Source organism: Callorhinchus milii, unplaced genomic scaffold (genome assembly GCF_018977255.1).
Source record: "Callorhinchus milii isolate IMCB2004 unplaced genomic scaffold, IMCB_Cmil_1.0 Scaffold6, whole genome shotgun sequence".
NCBI classification, from domain to species: Eukaryota; Metazoa; Chordata; class Chondrichthyes; order Chimaeriformes; family Callorhinchidae; genus Callorhinchus; species Callorhinchus milii.
Window position 1 is genome coordinate 5,872,515 of NW_024704747.1, and position 18,115 is coordinate 5,890,629.

At 40.9% G+C, this 18,115-nt stretch overlaps 1 protein-coding gene across 1 annotated transcript in view; it reads left to right on the top strand.

The window, feature by feature from the left end:
- The window catches only part of gtdc1 (glycosyltransferase-like domain containing 1), a 161,697-nt gene that overhangs the window by 135,574 nt on the left and 8,008 nt on the right, over positions 1 to 18,115 (top strand). Inside the window, exons 6-9 of the mRNA XM_042336284.1 lie at positions 1,301 to 1,410; positions 2,065 to 2,209; positions 13,568 to 13,638; positions 15,250 to 15,341. Coding sequence (XP_042192218.1) covers positions 1,301 to 1,410; positions 2,065 to 2,209; positions 13,568 to 13,638; positions 15,250 to 15,341 — 418 coding nt within the window. The remainder of the gene's footprint in view (positions 1 to 1,300; positions 1,411 to 2,064; positions 2,210 to 13,567; positions 13,639 to 15,249; positions 15,342 to 18,115) is intronic.

An 18,115-nucleotide genomic window follows, 5' to 3' on the forward strand; every position in this document is an offset into this window, starting at 1 on the left:
TTCACATTAGTTTCATATTTCAATATGTTATTGAATTTTAATTACTTTTAAATTTTTTTTGTCTTTCTATCATTTTTTTGGGGGGAAGTGGGGTTGGTGGAGAACCTCTGGTGGAGGTTTTGCTGTGGGTTTTGGGGAGGGTATTTTTATTTACAACAGCATGTGGCATTTATCGAGCACCCTTCAGTAGAAGTGCTTTACATTGCCTGGTGAGGTGTGTGGGTGTGAGGGGGGGTTAGTCGCTGAGCAAGGAAGTCGGAGATGTGACCATAGGCAGAGATTAAGTGGTACATCATGAGGTGAGAAGATAGATAAAGAAGGGGTGAGACGGAAAGGTAGAGGGAGAGAGTTCCAGAGGTTAGGAGCGTGGGATCTGAAGGCTTGGCCACCAATGGTGGAACAAAGCTGTTGGGGGAGAGGATATGTGAACACAGCAAGCCTCAGTTAGCCGAGCAGAGGGGCAAAGGAAGGGCAGGTGGAAAACATTAAATGAGGCTGACTTCATCAGGTGAACCAGCTGGGATAAGGTGCTGAGCCCTAGGTACGAGGGAATAAACAATAACAATAACTCTTGCATTTGATTTAGCACCTTATCACGTCATTGAGACGTCTCAAAGTGCTTCACAGAATGGGAAATACGTGGACACGCAGTCATTAACCCCCAGTGCTTCAGTAATTCTCATCTCAACTGCATGTTAATCACTCCAGTTCACAGCGCAAAGCTCAACAGCTCCTCTGGGTCAATTCCTCCCCACACCCAGCCGCTGCCACTGGTATTAGGATCAACAAATTGGCGTTTCAAGGTTTAAAGGTTTGGTTTAAAAATCTATTAACATAAAATTGACATAAAAATCAACTAAAATTCATGCTATTCTTAAGAGTCGCTCAGGTTAAGTGGAATTATGTTGTTTTCTCTTTGACCGAGCCTTCAGCTCCCCTCTCGACTCTCTTCCCCCTTCTCGCTCCCTCCCATCCCTCCCCTACCATTTCCCCCCTCCTCGCTCCCTCCCCTCACCCTGACCATTTCCCCCCCTGCTCGGGTCATGACCCAACTGTGCAGCTCCTTGGGACGTCCTCCTGACGTGAAAGGCGCTTTATAAATGAAATCTTGTTGTTGTTGTTTTATGTGACCGGGGCTACACAGTATTAAATGCAGTTTGTTGAGTTAAAGGACTATAAGACTGGATGAAAAAGGAGGTGGTGGGGGGGGGGCAGGAGATATGCATCACGATCTAGCAATCACTGTCTGACTTAACTTGCAAAGCCCACTCACAAGCCTGAACTCTGTTTCTGTTTCAAGGGAACATGACAAAGACCCCGAGGTCTTCTTCAAGACTCTGCTGAAGCTGAAGGAAAAGGGACTAAGCTTTCAAGTGTCTGTTCTTGGCGAGACCTTTAATGAGGTGCCAGGTAATGCTGCATTCAAGAGAGAGGTGGGAAATAGCCCAGTCCTGCTGATTTTACCCTCCCACTCCCCCCTAGAAAAAAAAACATCCTCTCTGTGTTGCAAGCCCCTTCGTTAGTCTCAGAGCCCTCTTTGTTGTTGTTGAGCACTTTTTTTCCTCCCTTCTAAATGCCTGGAGTGAGCATCATTCATGGATCATTACTTTCCAAAGAAATTTAAGCATGGAATGCCATTTAATTTTTCCGAATGCAGTCCGTCATTAGGAAACTTAGCTGTCAGAGTGATGCCATTTTTGGTGTGATGTTTTTGTTGCCTCATTTCTTTTAATTTTATCTCCATTAGCTTAATTCTTTTTTAATATTTTCATTTAACGAACTTTACAGTCCATTTTGTTTCACTGTCTGCTAAGCGAGTTTTATGAAGCAGACAGTTGGCTTTTTCATAGAGGGGAGGATGGTGAGGCGGGTCTTGCTTCTGTCAGCGTTTGCACCTCAGCATTCGGTTCTGCTTGCTTGCCTTGATTATACAAGCAAACAACTCGGAGAACTTCTATAAAATAAGCAAAAGCTAATTAACCTGAACTTCAGACGAAGCAAAGCTGACATATGAGTTAATTTTTGCACCATATTGAATCGTTGAATAATTTTTTCTCATTAAAGACATCTTTGCCAAAGCCAGAAGGGAATTGGGTTCCTCTGTTTCGCACTGGGGCTACCAAGCCAGGAAAGACAACTACCTCAAAGTCCTGTGCATGGCAGACATTGTCATCTCAACAGCGAGACATGAATTCTTTGGAGTGGCAATGTGAGTATTCTTTATTAGTTAATGCTAATTACTGTCAACTGAAATGCAGATACTCCCCCAAATATTCAAGACTACACTGATTTGCCTAGAAATCAATTTGCCAGTGTCCCTGTTTCTTTGAAATTAAAACAACTGTCACACAGTACGCCATTGCAAATGTAATGTTAGAGAGAGAGAAAGACAGAGAGAGAGAGAGCGCCATGATGATTAAAAGAAGCTGAAAATTAATTCTTATTCTCCGTCACAAGAGTTATTTATTTTGTAACATTTATGGGCCCCGCTGTATCTCTTCTGTGAATCTTTTCTAGGTGTCACAGGCAATGCAACATAAAATATGAGTTACAATAACTCAGAGTAAGGATCGTTTTAATCTGATCTACTTAGGGTAACAACATTAGCATTTTCACTTAATTAAAACATCCTTAATACAGCATTGGGTTTTAATCATGCCTTTTTTATTTACCCTCCTTTTTTGTGCCATTAATAATTAACGTTTCCTTTTATTTAAGGAGAACAAAATAATTATGGAGGGCCATACTCCCATGCCTTCAGAAGGTTTAAAAAGCAAGGTGCTAGCAATAATTAGCGCAATTGAAACTGAAATCGGGTCTCGCAAGTCTGTGTCATCTGCATTACATTTAAAAGCACAGTAACTCCACCTATCAGAAACATTACTGCCACAGAATGTGACTGACTGCCATAGCGGCTCTGCAGTAAAATAATTCAGTGCAGAAAAATTATCAGCTAATTATACATAGGATCAGAATCCCAATAACTATTTGCAAATAAATTATAGGAATTGAAAGGAATAGATCTCTGTATTAAGATTCATAGATTTAGCGCTCTTGGAAATAAAAGGTCACATTTTTGCCTCCTTGAGTGTAGATCAATTTTAGCCCCTATTTCACATAAAATTAGCTGTACATTAAGCAACACAGCTTCTGCCCAGGTAGAACCATGGCCTTTGTGTAAAAGCTACCAGTGCTGTTGAATAGGATAAAACATAAAGAATTGAGCGTTTGTGCAGTATTGATTTAAAACATAATAAGGGTAATTCTTTTTGTGCAGCACATGGGAGGCGCAGAGTCTGAAATAAATAATCCTTGCAGTTGATATAGCGCCCTATCACTTCGTCAAGATGACTCCAAGCACTTCACAGGATATACTGTACTGTAAAGTGGATTTGTGGATGCACAACAATGTCCCACGAACAGCTATGATGTGAATGACCAATTTTATTTGGGGGATTTTCTGAACAGGATGTCGGGAGAAACTCCCTTCTCTTTTTGAATAGTACTAAGGGATCTTTAATGTCCCCTGAAAAGGGCAGATGGGACTTTGTTTTAATGTCTCATCTGAAGGACGGCACCTCCAACAATGCTACACACCCTCAGCACTGCATTGGGGTATCAGCTTAGGCTAGGGATTCCAAGTCCTTAATGTGGGGCTCGAACCCACAACCTTCAGACTCAGAAACGAGTGTGCTACCACTGAGCAAGGCTGACCCACAAATTTCTTCTTAATGACTTTTCACCCTTATCAATGATTACTGTTATAGATACGGTTGACGATTGCTATTTACATGCTTCCAACTGGAATTAAACCCAGATAACAATAAAATCCCAAATGCCAACAAAGTACATGGTCGCTGCTCACTACAGTAAATCCTGTGAAGAGCTTTGAGATGTTCTGACGACGGGATAAGGTGCTAATTCAAATGCAAGGATTATTATCATTTATCTTTATTTGTCCGGTAGTTCAGTGGTTAGAGCACTTGCTTTGCAAGCAAGAGACCTGGGTTTGATTCCCGGCAGGGTGAAACCTTGGGCAAGTTTCGTTATTCCACATGCCTGATAATAATTCCTCAAAAAAAATCAATAATAAATTGGTCATTTCAATCCACGACTGTTTGTGGAACACTGCTGTACGCAATTGGCCGCATTTGGCCACAAATATACAGTCAATTCACTTTACAGGCTATTCTGTGAAGCGCTTTGAGACGTCTAGAAGACGTGGAAAGCGTCATATCAAATGCAAGGATTATTATTATCATCTTTAAAAATGGTATGGAATACCAGGTTACTTCTCCCCAGTCAGTCTCCCAGGCAGTCTGTTTTCCAGTTAACTTCCTGTCTGTTTTGCCCCTTGGTCCACCTGTTTGCTGGGCCATATTCAGATCAAGGGCTACATTTGTACCTGAGGCAGTATAACAGGACGACAATGCTAAATATTCATCGAGCAATCGTGTGGCCCAAATAAAACGTTTTAGAATTCTAATTCGGATAAGATATTTGTAAACATGACCTGGATGTGCCTGATGCACAAGGAAACCCATCAGCATGTTTAGCCAAACTATAGCAGTAGAACCCCATTACCCCATTATCACGTGCCTCTTAGTTACAACGTGGATTATTTTCTAACTGGATTGCAATGTGGAGCCTGGTATTTTACAAAATATCCAAACGAACAGAAAGCAGGCCAGCCATGTGATTAGTGATATCACTGTGCGGACACATTGACTGGCAATTGTACCTCCCTTACAAGGCTAGCCTTGACTATCAAGTTATAATAGGCTTCTATTTCACATGGATGATTTTTAAACCCACTGATTTTGTGTTATGTATTTTCTATAAAGAATACACCAATCAAAGTGGTTCTTTGCATTCCCTCAGTGTGAGTTGCATCTCATTGTCGTCCACATGTCACGTGCTTTGTGGATCTGTCATTTTTAAAATGCTTTTGGCAGATATTTTGTTCAGATGATTCTTATTTCACATTGGTATTTTATACAGTGTGACTGCTCTGAAAGAACATTATGGGAAACGCACTTGCAGGAGAAGAAGGAATTCATGCATTAAACTTTAAAGAGTGCCAACAAAATAATTAATCAGTAGAAAGTACTTTCACACGTTGAGATGCATTTCAGTTTTGCAGTTTGTCACAATGGTCTGTTCTCTGCCTGTTCTTCAAAGTCACAGAGATTACTTCCCAAATGATTCCCTGAAATTCCGCCCAGTCTTACAGCCTGTTTTGTCTTGAAAAAACATATAATATCTGCATATAAAACATATAAAACAGTAAGACTGTTTTGTCTTGAAAATTGTAAGTTCAGGTAGGAAAATTCTTCAGTTCAATCTTAATTTGGAAGCCAGTATTTTTAAAGAACTATGGAAAACCAGCTTCCAAATCAAGATTGGATTTAAGAATTTTGCATAATTCTAGAGCAAAACATAAATTGTGTAAAATCCTGTAAAAGGTTTGCGACGTCTCGACGACATGATAAGGGATAATATCAAATGTAAGGATTATTATTATTACAAATTTCAAAGCAAAATGTCCTTAAGCATTTACGATTGGATGGAATTTTGAACCTTGAAAGCTACATGACCTACAGAGATATTATTTCTGTCACTGCCCTTCAACTCAAAACAAAACCTAGGAAAGAAGGTTAAGGTTTTTATTGTTGATCATATTCAGCTTCATTGATGACTCATCTTGTTTGCTGATGCAAATTGGTTGCTGCATTCACTAAACCTCAAAGCAAATCTACAATTGTTTTGGGACATTTTGATGTAATCGAAGGCAGGTATTATATTTCTTTATCAGTTCGAAATGACTTTGAGGGATGTGAGCCTGAGATCAATTGGTAAAATATAGGATGGAGTAAAGATGTGGAATTTTCATAGACCTTCCTCCGAAGAGTTGGACAGAATTTGCAAAGGGACCATGGCTGAGTGGAATTTTATGTTAATAATAATATAGCTTGTTGGGCTAAATGGCCTTTCCTCGCTCTCCCCCTCCACTCCCCCCAAATTTTTTTACATTTTAAAATGTAATACTTGCTTTTGATACAGCGCCGTACCTTGTAAGAAGGTTTCAAAGCATTTCAGACTTTAACTTATTTTAAAGTGTAGTGATTGTTTATGCAATGCTAAGTCAAATGCTGGAACTTGTTTGACTGACTCAGCCGCCCAGCTGGGAGGGTAAAGTGCTTTGAGACGTCTCCCTGACCATGTATATTACAACATATTGTATTTATACAGTGTCTGGCACTTCTAGAGGACGTCCCAAGGCGCAATGAGGGTTTTGCACCCGAGCTCCCAGGTTGGGATCGGAGAGGGATGGAGAGCAAGGAGGGTGGAGGAGGGAAGATGACCGAAGGCATGGTGGAAAAGAAAGGTCTTCAGACTGGCCCTGAAGGCCGCAAATGGGGGGGGGGGAATGAGGTGGAGGGGCTCCGGGATGGAGTTCCATCCATGGGGCAGAAGCACTGAAGGCCTGACTCCGATGGTGGAGCAGGCAGGGCAGTGCCTGTGGAGCAGAGGGAGCGGACAAGTTGGTGAAGGTTTAACAGGTCGCAGAGTTCGGGAGGAGCACGACCACGGAGGGCCTTAAAGGTATAAATGTAAATTGTAAGGCATTGTATTGGAATTGCAAGTATAGAAATCCTAAGCGTAAGAAGCACACCTGTGAGTATACTCAGTTGTTGGAGTAGGGAAACTAAATGGCCAAGTTGGCCAACTGATCTTTTGATCAATGTTGTCAATTGGCATCATTGTACGCAACCACCCATTGACTGAGGCTCTGTTGTCAATCAGTGTGACGCAGACTTTAGAATTTCTAACTGGGCTCATCCCAAATCACGTTCATGTTTGTTCAGAAACTGTCTCATCTCCTCATCAAAAAAAAACCGCACATCTCGGGAGCTGATTGAAGTTGGTGGAAATTCTGCTCCGCAACACAACGCCTGCTTGGAAAAAGAGTTAACAAGCAATCGGAACACAGAAAGATCAAAGTCGGCAGATAAAAAGATCCGATAATAATTTAATATACCGTCACATCTGATTCCATTAAAAAAAAGGTTGCTTATAATTAAATAACTGCGATTCTGCTTATAAAGTCAAGGATGTTCGTGTGTATTTTGATGGACTTCGATGTTTCCTTGTTATCAGGAGTATTTGTTCTCCTGCAGTTATTCATAGAGTAACATGTTGAGTATAACACAAGTGCTTGTTCGACATGGGGTTCATGAGATTAGTGCACTATTTGTTAATGGAATTTGACTGACTGTCCCCAAGTAGAGACATGTTTGAAATCACATCACAATGTGATTTGATATACAAGATGATATTAAAAAGTAATGTGTGACAAATGTAAAGATGTTGCCTGATCAGACAGGAGTGGGAACAAGCTTTTAAGTGTCACCTCTGAAACTTGTTTCCAAAAGTAGGATATTGATGCTCTGACAACAGGTTCACTTTCAAAAAGAAACGCCCTTAACCCCTTCAGTGGCGGTGACAATCTACAGTGAATATCTGACAATCGACACAAAACCAGAGATTTGTTACAGTTTGATTACCCTTTCCACACATTGTAAGTCACTGCTACAAGAAAACCGTGGTATGTCTCCACATGCTGTAACACAGATTTAAGAGTGCCGTAGACTAGTGGTAAGCGAGAGGACCTGGGTTCGATTCCCGGGCAGGGCCAAACCTTAGGACGTTCTCCTGACGTGAAAGGCGCTTTATAAATGGAATCTTGTTGTTGTTGTTGTAGGCAAGTTTCCTTACTCCACACGCCTCTGTTTACATAGCAGCAAGTAGGAACCTGGTTGTTAGTTGATTGTCGGATCGCTTTCTGGGGGTAATAAATCCCTTCAGAAAAAAATTGGTTACTCAATCCACGACTGTTTGTGGGACACTGCTGTGCACATTTGGCTGCCACGTTTTGCTCATAAACACACAGTCAATCCACTTTACAATATATACCTTAAACCGCTTTGAGACATCTCAATGGTGTGACAAGGTGCCTTATCAAATGCAAGATTATTATTATAGGTAGTTAACAATAATCACACAGCCCTTTACTGGATATAGCTTTTAATGCTTAATCTTCTGAGCCACACTTTTCCACACTATGAGCCACACTCTCCCCCCGTCACTCCCACCATCGCCACCCACCATATAGGATCCTCTTTGCTTCCGACCCCAATGATTCAAAAAGCACTGTCGTTTAGGAAACATACTGCTGTTGTAAAGAAGCACCATTTTGGTGCCCACAAAATACTCAGTCAATGCATTTTACAGTATATCCTGTCATTTTTTGATCACTTATATTATTATTTTTCTCAGAAAGTAGTTCAGCAAAAGCAAAGTGTGGCATCAGGATACTACAGAACTTTACACTGTTTCAGGATCAGTTGATTATCACTGGTTAGTAACTACAGTCTCGCAGACAATCACGTAGTAGTTGCTTAAAAGAAAAACATTACCAACTTGTATTTAGTGTACCTTAAACGTGCGACAGTTATGAGTATTATAATACAGTAGTTGTAAAAAGGCTTTTGATGTACAGGCTTATCCTTTTTATATTTTTATCAATAATTAATTATTTTCTAGGTAACAGAGCGATAATAGAGATCCCAGCTATTCACTACATACTTAAACATTTCAAACCACAAATCCTCCCATATACATGAAATATCTGTTGATGAGAAATGCAAGCTGCTTCCCAAGGGCTTATTGCTGGGGAATTGCAGATGGATAATTTTTCCCAACTGCACTAGTGAAGAACGACAGACCTATCAAAGCTAAGATCCTTAATGGAGTATACAACCTTTGACCCCGTTTAAACTTTAAAGAATGAGAATTGAGCACTCTGCCAGGATTATATGACTTTGTTCTATCCTGTTTTGAGAATGCCTCGTTCTTTGCTTTCAGCTTCAAGAGGCCCCGAAATTCTCATGGCCTTAGCCTTGAGGCCATTGTCTTCTTTTTTTAAAAAAAAACACGCAATAAATGAGACCGAGCAAAAGTTTGGAATATCCTGACTTTGTTTGAAAGTCGGCACTCTGCCGTACTTAAAAAAGATCAACAGCTTCCAAACTGAGGTTGAATTTAAGGATTATTCAAAATTCCACACGACCAAACTTAAATGTGTGACAATGGTCCTTATCTCTCAGATCTCCTGATACCCCATTCCTCTGCTCGACCCCTCCTCTCGGCTAAATTGAGTTTGCTTCATGTCTCCCTCCCTCTCCTCGCCACCATTGGCGGCTGAGATCTCAGATTCTATGGCCCTAATCTGTGGAACTGCCTCCAGCTCACTCCTCTTTCTGTCTTCAAATCCCTCCTTAAAACCTACCTCTTCAACTGTGCCAATGGTCACCTCCCCCCTTCCCTCTCCCTGGCGTGACATCTGATCCATCTTAGTATGCATTCCGAGATGTTAGCCGACATGAACGGTCCTATATGAATGCAAGTTGTTGTTGTTGGTGGTGGTGTTGTAATTTGCTGCTCAGTGGTTAGAGCACTCGCCTCGCAAGCGAGAGACCTGGATTCTAATCCCAGCAGAGCGAATGTTGGGCAAGTTTCCTTACTCCAGATGCCTCTGTTTACATAGCAGTAAGTAGGAGCCTGGTTGTTAATTAATTGACTTTTCTGGGGATAATAATCCCTCAAAAAAACAATAATATTTTGGTCATTCAATCCATGACTGTTTGTGGGACACTGATGGCTGCCGCATTTAACCTACAAATATACAACCAATTCACTTTAGAGAATATTCTGTGAAGTGCTTTGAGACGTCTTGAAGACGTAAAAAGGGCTATATCAAATGTGAGGATTGTTATTATTTATACCATGTAAGGTTTTCAGGCCTAAAGATCCTAAAACTCTTACAATTTGTTCACTCTTTTTAAAAGCGTCTTGTTTGGATGCTCTTAAGCGATAGGTTTCCGCGTGTGTCAGACATCTCTCTTTAGATAGTGGCGGTAATATTGTGTAAAATTTGTTCAATGTAAGAGAATGTGGTTTGCTAATGTGGGATCAAGTACAAACATGCATAGCAACAGGAAGGTCTTAATCGGAACCTGAGAATCCATTTGGAGTTTCCTGCTCAAGAATTTTTTTTNAACACCCACGCTGACACACAGAGTTTCTCGATGATCAAGTACAAAGAGACATTGGAAAACATGCATCAACAGTGTCAGAGGGATTCATTCTTTATTGTGAAGATTGTCATTTTTCCCTTTGCCTGATCTCCTCACTGATGGTCCTTGAGGGTAAAAGTTCCCCACCAAATGAAGACAATGTATTCAGATTGAGAGGGACCTGGCCAGTGATTTAATCCCAGATCTATTCAGACTGCACTGTTTTATCACATCACCTGATTCCTGTATTAAATGACTGTCTCGTGTCCACTTCCTGGGATTCGCTCCATAAAATATAGTCAATTCATTCTACAGTATATTGTGTGAAGAGCTTTGAGGTGTCTCAACGTGATAAGGCGCTGTATCAAATGCAAGGAATATTATTATTAATATTATTCATTGTGATATTATGTTTATGCTTGTTGCCACAATCTGAAAAGGTTAGGGAATGTGAGGCTGAGGAGAGAGGTGAATTTTACACTTGCATCTAGATTTACTCTTCTGTTGTCAGAGCATTCAGATCCTTGGCAAATTGTGAAATTCGGTGCTAACTTTGAATCGCGTTCATTGTAGTTCTTCATAAGAATAAGAAAGAAATTGACTGACCAGCATTTCCTTCTGTTCACGGAGCCAAACAAACAAAAGGCGAGAACCTAGAAAAGAGGGGCTCAGCTTGTTCCAATATCAACAACAACAACAGCAGCACACTACATTTGTATAGTGCCTTTCACGACGGGAGGACGTCCCAAGGTGCTGGATGGTCAGGGTGGGGGTTGGGATCAACAGGGGTGGAGGACAGGGAGAGTAGGGGTACGAGGGTGGCCGAAGGCTCGGTCGAAGAGCAGGGTCTTGAAACTGGTCTTGAAGGAGGGGAGGGAGGGGGGGCGAGGTGAAGGGACTGGGGAACGGAGATCCAGAGGGTGGGGGCAGAGAGGCTGAAGGCCTGACCGCCAATGGTGGTGCGGGCCGGGCGGGGGACGTGGAGAAGGCCGATACCTGCACCGGTGTGTTTGGTTTGTATCTGCCGTGCAAACCAAAGATGCGTTTAATGGGGCATTTCAAAGTTCAGGATTGTCATGCTCCGGTGCTGTAAATGTGATACACAATTCCGAGGAATTGCATTAGGGTTATTCTACCCAGCAGCTTGACGCAGGAGTAACTGTACTGCTTCCCTGTTATATAATAGCTGCAATCGCAATCCAGAAACCAATACGCATCACAGTGTAACACATCAGCTCGAAAATTCTCATTCTACTTGTTAATATGAGTCCAATCCTGATGTGTGTGTAAGTTTGTGAGGCCAGATAAGGGACATTGTAGATTTCACCACCTATGAGTTGGTAGACTTCCTGGCCAATACCACAGAGTATATTCCTTTAGCGCCAGCTTCCAGGACTGAGAGCAATGCCAATCCCACGTTTCTCCAAGGATTATTATTTCATGGATTTGCTGTGTACAGCCGCAAAGTGGCTGACGTCTGTGATTTCTCCAGGCATGTAAGAAAATGAATTCATGCATTTCTTTGTGCAGGGGACAGATAATAAAAATAACAATAATGATAATAATAATCCTTGCATTTGGTATAAGGCCTTATCACATCTTCTAGACGTCTCGAAGTGCTTCACTGAATATACTGTAAAGTGAATTGACTGTATACTTTGTGGGCGAAACTTTGTGGATGTAAAGGGGTAACTTTAAATTGAAAGTACTTCTAAACTTCACTGCCCCCCCCCCCACCCAAGACAAAATAAAAGGACAGTGCCTTTTATTGTTACCTATCAAGCCAGTGTCCATTGACCGAGTAAGTCGAAATTCACATTGTAAAGGAACAGTGTACCTATGTAGGTTTTAATATTCTCACTTAATTTAATTTAAGCAGTAATGAGATTTTATGTTTTAAGTGGGAAATTGGTTAGTACAGAGCCAGCTTGCCTTCTTATAGATTATTACATTATTGTTATTATTAGATAAATATTTCTCAGTTTGGAATGGGCGTTTTTGTGTAAGTAGCAAAAAAGCATTCAAGAAGCAAGAGTAGAAATGGGCTTTACGACAACTTAAATGTTTTTTAACATAGAAAAGTCCACACAGACTTCTCAAGGAGCTTTTGCTAACAGGTTTTAACAATTAAACTTTGTCAACATCATCAGACTGTAACAGAATCACTCCATATTGAATCGAAAATATATTTACTATCGGACATTATCGTTGGAATAGATAATAATGGATTACTTGAAGTAAATTCATAGAGTAAAAAAGGATGTATCTAATGAGGAGTAATTACAATATGGTAAAATAATGACAATAATAATAATTATTATTGCATTTGATCTTGTCCCTTATCACGTCATCAAAATGTCTCAAAGTGCTTCATAGCATATACTGTAAAGTCAATTGACTATGTTTTATGGGCGAAACGCGGCAGCCAATTGCGCACAGCAGGGTCCCACAAACAGTCGTGGATTGAATGAGCAAATTATTATTATTTTTTAAAATTTATTTTAATTTAATTTAGAAAATCTCAATTGACCATGGTGATGGGTTTCTGCTGACATCAAGCACGTGGGGAACAAAAGGAAAAGCTCCAGTAGGGTAGCAAGCTATCAGCACAGTCGTGTTGATAAATGTTCTCCTTTTGTTCCTGCAAACATTTTACCTTTCTATTAATTTTTATTGTTTCACAAATATGCTGAAATAACAGTGTTGATTTTGAACCAATATTTTGCGACGAGACAAACGGTGCAGCATGTGAAAAGGATATAGTTCAAAGTTATTTTTGAACACAATTATGCTATCACTCCGCAAATATTGCTGCATAAAAGAATGCTTTGACCGTTTTTTAAAAAATGTTTATTTAATACAAATCAGAGTCATTTGTAGATAATGGAAGGATTGACGTTCCTCGGTTAAAATATTTGCAGCACATCAACCACATTTATTTCTGAGGAACGATTAGTTTTGCACCACAAGCTAACCACAGTCATTGAACACCACCAGCAACTGACATACCAACATTTTTTTGAACAGTCTAATTCAACATACCAGGGTTTTTCTTAGGGTTAAGCATCCCTCCCTCATGTTAACATGCAATCAAACTGGGGGAGAGGGGGAGGCTTTGCTACAAACTGCCTCTTGTGGATGAAAGTCCGTGCCAATGAGGGACTTGCTAAGAGATGCCACTGAGCCCACAAAATATACAATCACTATCACTACACGTTACAGTATATTCTGCGAAGCACTTTGAGGCTTCTCGAAGACGTGATAAGATGCTATATCAAATGCAAGGATTATTATTATTATTATTAAGGTATGACTGGAGGTGTTTTGAGACCAGGCATTATAATAATGTAAACATTACCTTAGAGTGTGTGCTTTTGTTTCCTCCTCTTGTTCTTGAGCCAAACTGACAAAATGTTTTCAATTGTTAGGTTAGAAGCTGTTCACTGTGGATGCTACCCGTTGTGCCCTAAAGCCTTGGTGTATCCAGAGATCTTTCCAGGTAAATTAATCAAGTTCAAATTAGTGGTTCCGTGTTGCCAATAGTTTTACATTTTGGAAATGGTAAAGTATTATTATAGCTATGTGAGCTGTGCATTATTCAAGGATGTTTTCGCTTACGAGAAATCTGCTCTGCTGTTTCTCATTTTCTACGAGGATCTGTTGCCCTTTTAAAAAAAACAGAATTAAAAAAATGACTATGGGGTCGATAATGCGCCACGTCTAAACTATATGTAAATAGAGCCCGTATTATGGGCCGTGCGTAAATGCATACGCACAGAGGGAATTACAAGGTGCCCTTGATAATGCCATTGCCACCAGTGAAAAATAATTGGTTAAACTATGAGAAACAATGACAATTCTTTTTCTTCAGAAGGTGGTTTACACATGGTATACACATGGCAGTTAATAGACACCCATGTTGTAATTTGGTGAGATTTTACAAGCACCCCGCACCTAGTTTATATTGGCAGGTTTGTGTTGGTTTTAATCCAGCATACACTGAGCTCCAATATGAGCTTGGCAGTAACGAATGCTGCCAAACTGTGCATTCCAGTTTCCACCATGAAAAGATCTCCCCTTTAAGGACCTGGGTTCAGGCCAGTATGAAATCAGAGGCACAGCAGTAAACCATGGCTGAAATATCCACGCCAAGATAATTTATCCCGGCATTCCTCATTTCTCTTTGGTGTCTCGAGGCACCAACAGCAAGTTGATGTCTGTTTTAAGATGCAACCCTGGCAGAGTATTGCCAGACAGGATGTTGTGCAGACTTTAAAAGCAGATTTGTTGCTTATTGCAGGCATGGATTTGGTCATGGCATAGACTCGACCTGGTGTGGTAGGGGATACAAATGAAGGATACAACAACAACAACAAGTTGCATTTCTGTTGCACCCTTCACATAGGATAATGATTTGGAGCACTTTAAAGTGACAGGGTCAGACACCAAATAGGGAAGGGAGAGCGTTGAAGAAGTAGCTTTCAAGGGAGATTTTTTTTAGGTCAGCCGGGTGTCTGACACATGCGGAAACCCATCACCGTGCTTAAGAGTATCCAAACCAAGCTGAGATTCCCACGCATCCCACCTACACATGGAAATCCCAGAGATAGATTGTCGGAACGGAATGCACACTCACTCCCAGGAGGAAGGCATCCTGCTTACCTAATTCCGGAAAGTATTAGGCAAAGGTTGGCAAACAGCCAAGGCTTGGGGACCCCAGTGTGTGCGTTGGGGTAATTGCCAAAGTCTAACCAACTAAACCCACGTAGCTTGTCAGGGGTTGAACTTGACAGAATTCACTTCAGTTTGAGATCTTGGTTGGATCTGTGCTATTATTTTAATGGGCCTAATTTTCCCAAACAAGTACAAATTCATCCCAAAGGCGTCAGAGTGGAGAACCGCCGTACGTTGCTTCCATACACCCCTATTGTCTCATTCACTTTAAGCAGGCAAGGTTACTGTACTCGGAGCAAGCCCAGCACCATCATGCTTAAATAATGTAAAACATGAGAGGCACAGAACAATATGTGATGTTAATCAGTAAAGGGGCTAAGTCTAAGTGGCTGCTTTGAGGTTAGTTTCATTAAAAATGCATCTGATTCCTTTGCAGCTGAATATCTCTACTCCACACCTGAACAGCTTCTTAAAAGGCTTCAGAATTTCTGCAAGCAACCAGATCTTGTAAGGAAGAAGGTTATCAAGGTAGTTTATTTAATTAACAGAGAAAGCCCAGACAGCCATTTGTTTTTTCAAAGGTTACTTTTACAAGCTGCTACCCTTTGAATTAGTGGTGCAATGAACAACTCAGCCACTGCCTCAGTTTCCCTTTTGTGTTTTTTTGTAAAAGCATAAATTAAGAGAGACCGAACCAAACATTTATGACACCCTGATCACAAACGGTTCACTTTTACCCAGAGGCTTTTGTGTTTATTTATGTGTTGCGTTTTTGTCAGAGGGCGGGGAAAAAAAATTAAGCAGACCCAAAGAATCTTTAAAGCATTGAGATATTTCCTGGCCTGTTTATTTAGATGAGGCTGAGAAGTGTGTGAACAGGAAAAGCCACACTTTTTTAGTGCTGTGTAGCTAGGGTAAACGGGAACGGGCTGCCGATCTTGATTTCATTGATGTGCTTTTACTGGTAGCAAATGGCTCCAGTTCAGACGGTTTACATTTGCAAGGTGTGTGAAAGAAATCCACTTTGCTTTTATTGTCGCTTGTTAAACTTGCTCAGTAACCTCCAGGTTGCTCCAACTCCTCTACTCAGCAGATGCTTTTCTAACCCGAGGCTCTCTGAGCTCATCGGTGGATTATAATAATAATAATTCCTGCATTATACGTATTGCCTTATCACGTCAACGAGGCGTCTCAAAGCGCTTCACAGAATATACTGTAAAGTGAATTCACTGTCTATTTTTGTGGGCGAAACATGGCAGCCAATTCCGCACAGCAGTGTCCCACAAACAGTCGTGGACCGAGTGACCAAATTACTATTTTTTTTGAATGGATTATTATTCCAGGGAAAAGCGATCCGTCAATCGACTGACAGCCGGGTTCCTACTTACTGCTAGGTAAACTACTAGAAGCGTGTGGAGTAAAGAAAGGTTTCGCCCCGCCTGGCAATGGCATGACACTTGCTTTGGCAGCTAAACGGACAAGGCAGTGGGTTCATTTCAAGTCGGGATTGATGTCCTCCATCTCCATTACTTCCAATAAAATAAGTTACACCAGCACGTGGAAAAGGCAAGTGTGTCTGGAAATTTAAAATGGTACTTTGTTACGAGCATGTTTTTTCAGGGTAGAGCCGGGAGAAAGAGGATGGATGGAAAGGGGTTGGGGAAGGAATTGGAGGATAAAGTCCTGGCTCTCACACGCTCTGTAAGTAGGTGGGAGGCAAGACTTGCAATTGGAGAGAGGATTGGAGAATTTAGTCTCAGAGCTAGTAAGAGTGTAGAGTTGGGAGAGGGATGGGAGGCAAGTGGTTTGTAAACTAACCATTTTGTCTGTTCCTGATCATGACTGACAATATATTCTACTGCATTTTGTAGGAAGTAATAGTTTCCCTAATTGTAAGTTGAAATTCTACAAGCACAGGCTCTTGTTTGCACCATGTGCTCTTTGCACCATGTGCACTAAAGTCAAATGTATTCCAAAAGGTCTGGGGAAACAGGAACAAAACCTGGATGAGTCTCTTTTCTGATTATCTTTGGGTATTTTATTAATTACAATAGCTGCAGCAATAATTAATAGACAACTTTTTTTACTGGGCTTGTATAGCATCACTTAATTTCAGCGGATACTTAAATGAAATTTTAGCGTAAAAAGAATCCCATTAGTTTTAACTTTGTAAAATGGTAAACCCCCGTCATTTAGGTCAAAAATGTGTGAAACAAAAACTCAATTTAACACACAATTTCAAACTCATTATCTTTCAATGTCTATTAACTTGGCAATGGTTCAGATGCCAGCTCATAATACTTCAAAATGCTGAGCGGACAATTCTTCTGTCGCTCATCATTCCTGTGCACAGCATTCTGCACATTCTTTTGGTCGGGTCTAAGCTTTAAAGGGGAAGTGTTGCCAATTCTGCAGCTGTATCCGTTATTCAAACCTGTGCACATTAATTATCCAGTGATCTACCACTTTCACAGTTCAAACAGCTTGGCTGAACGAATGATAAGGCAACTTTTTTTTTCCAGAAGAGTGGGGTGAAAATCGTGATGTTTCATCATTATCACGTGAGAGGCAAATATCAGCCCAGTTGTTTTTCAGGACAGATCTTCCCACTCACATTCATGTTTCAATGCAATACAATATACAATGACATTTGTATAATGCCTTTCACGTCAGGAGGACGTCCCAAGGTGCTGAATATACACACGCCTCAGTATATATTTTTCAGCAGGGTGATCAATCACCTCTCTCCGCTGCCTTTCACTGCCTACATGTGACTTTTTCAACATTTACCCCGAAATCTGTGACTTTTACTAAATTTCCGTGATTTTTGATTATTGGTGCGTCAGTCTGACTCGGTGAGTAGCACTCTCGCCTCTGAGTCAGAAGGTTCAAACCCCACGTCACAACTTTGAACTCATGCAGTCTCGCCTGATGCTCCAATGCAGTCCCAGGGGTGTACTGCAGTGTTGGGGTGCCGTCTTTTAATGAGACGTTAAACCGAGGTCCCGTCTGCCTATTCAGGGGGACGTAAAAGATCCCACGGCACTACTCGAAAACAAAAGCGAATTTCACCTGGGGTCCTGGCCAACAATCCACCAAATAAAAGTAACCTTTCACTTTATGTTTGTAGAACATTGGTGTATGCAAAATTGGCTGCTGCATTTGGCTATGAAATACAATGTCACTACAATTTACAGGGAATCCTGTAAAGCACTTTGAGACAACCTCTCGTTGTGAAAGGCGCTGTATAAAATGGAAGACTGATTATTGCTATTTACTGGGAGTGATAAATTCCACTCCCC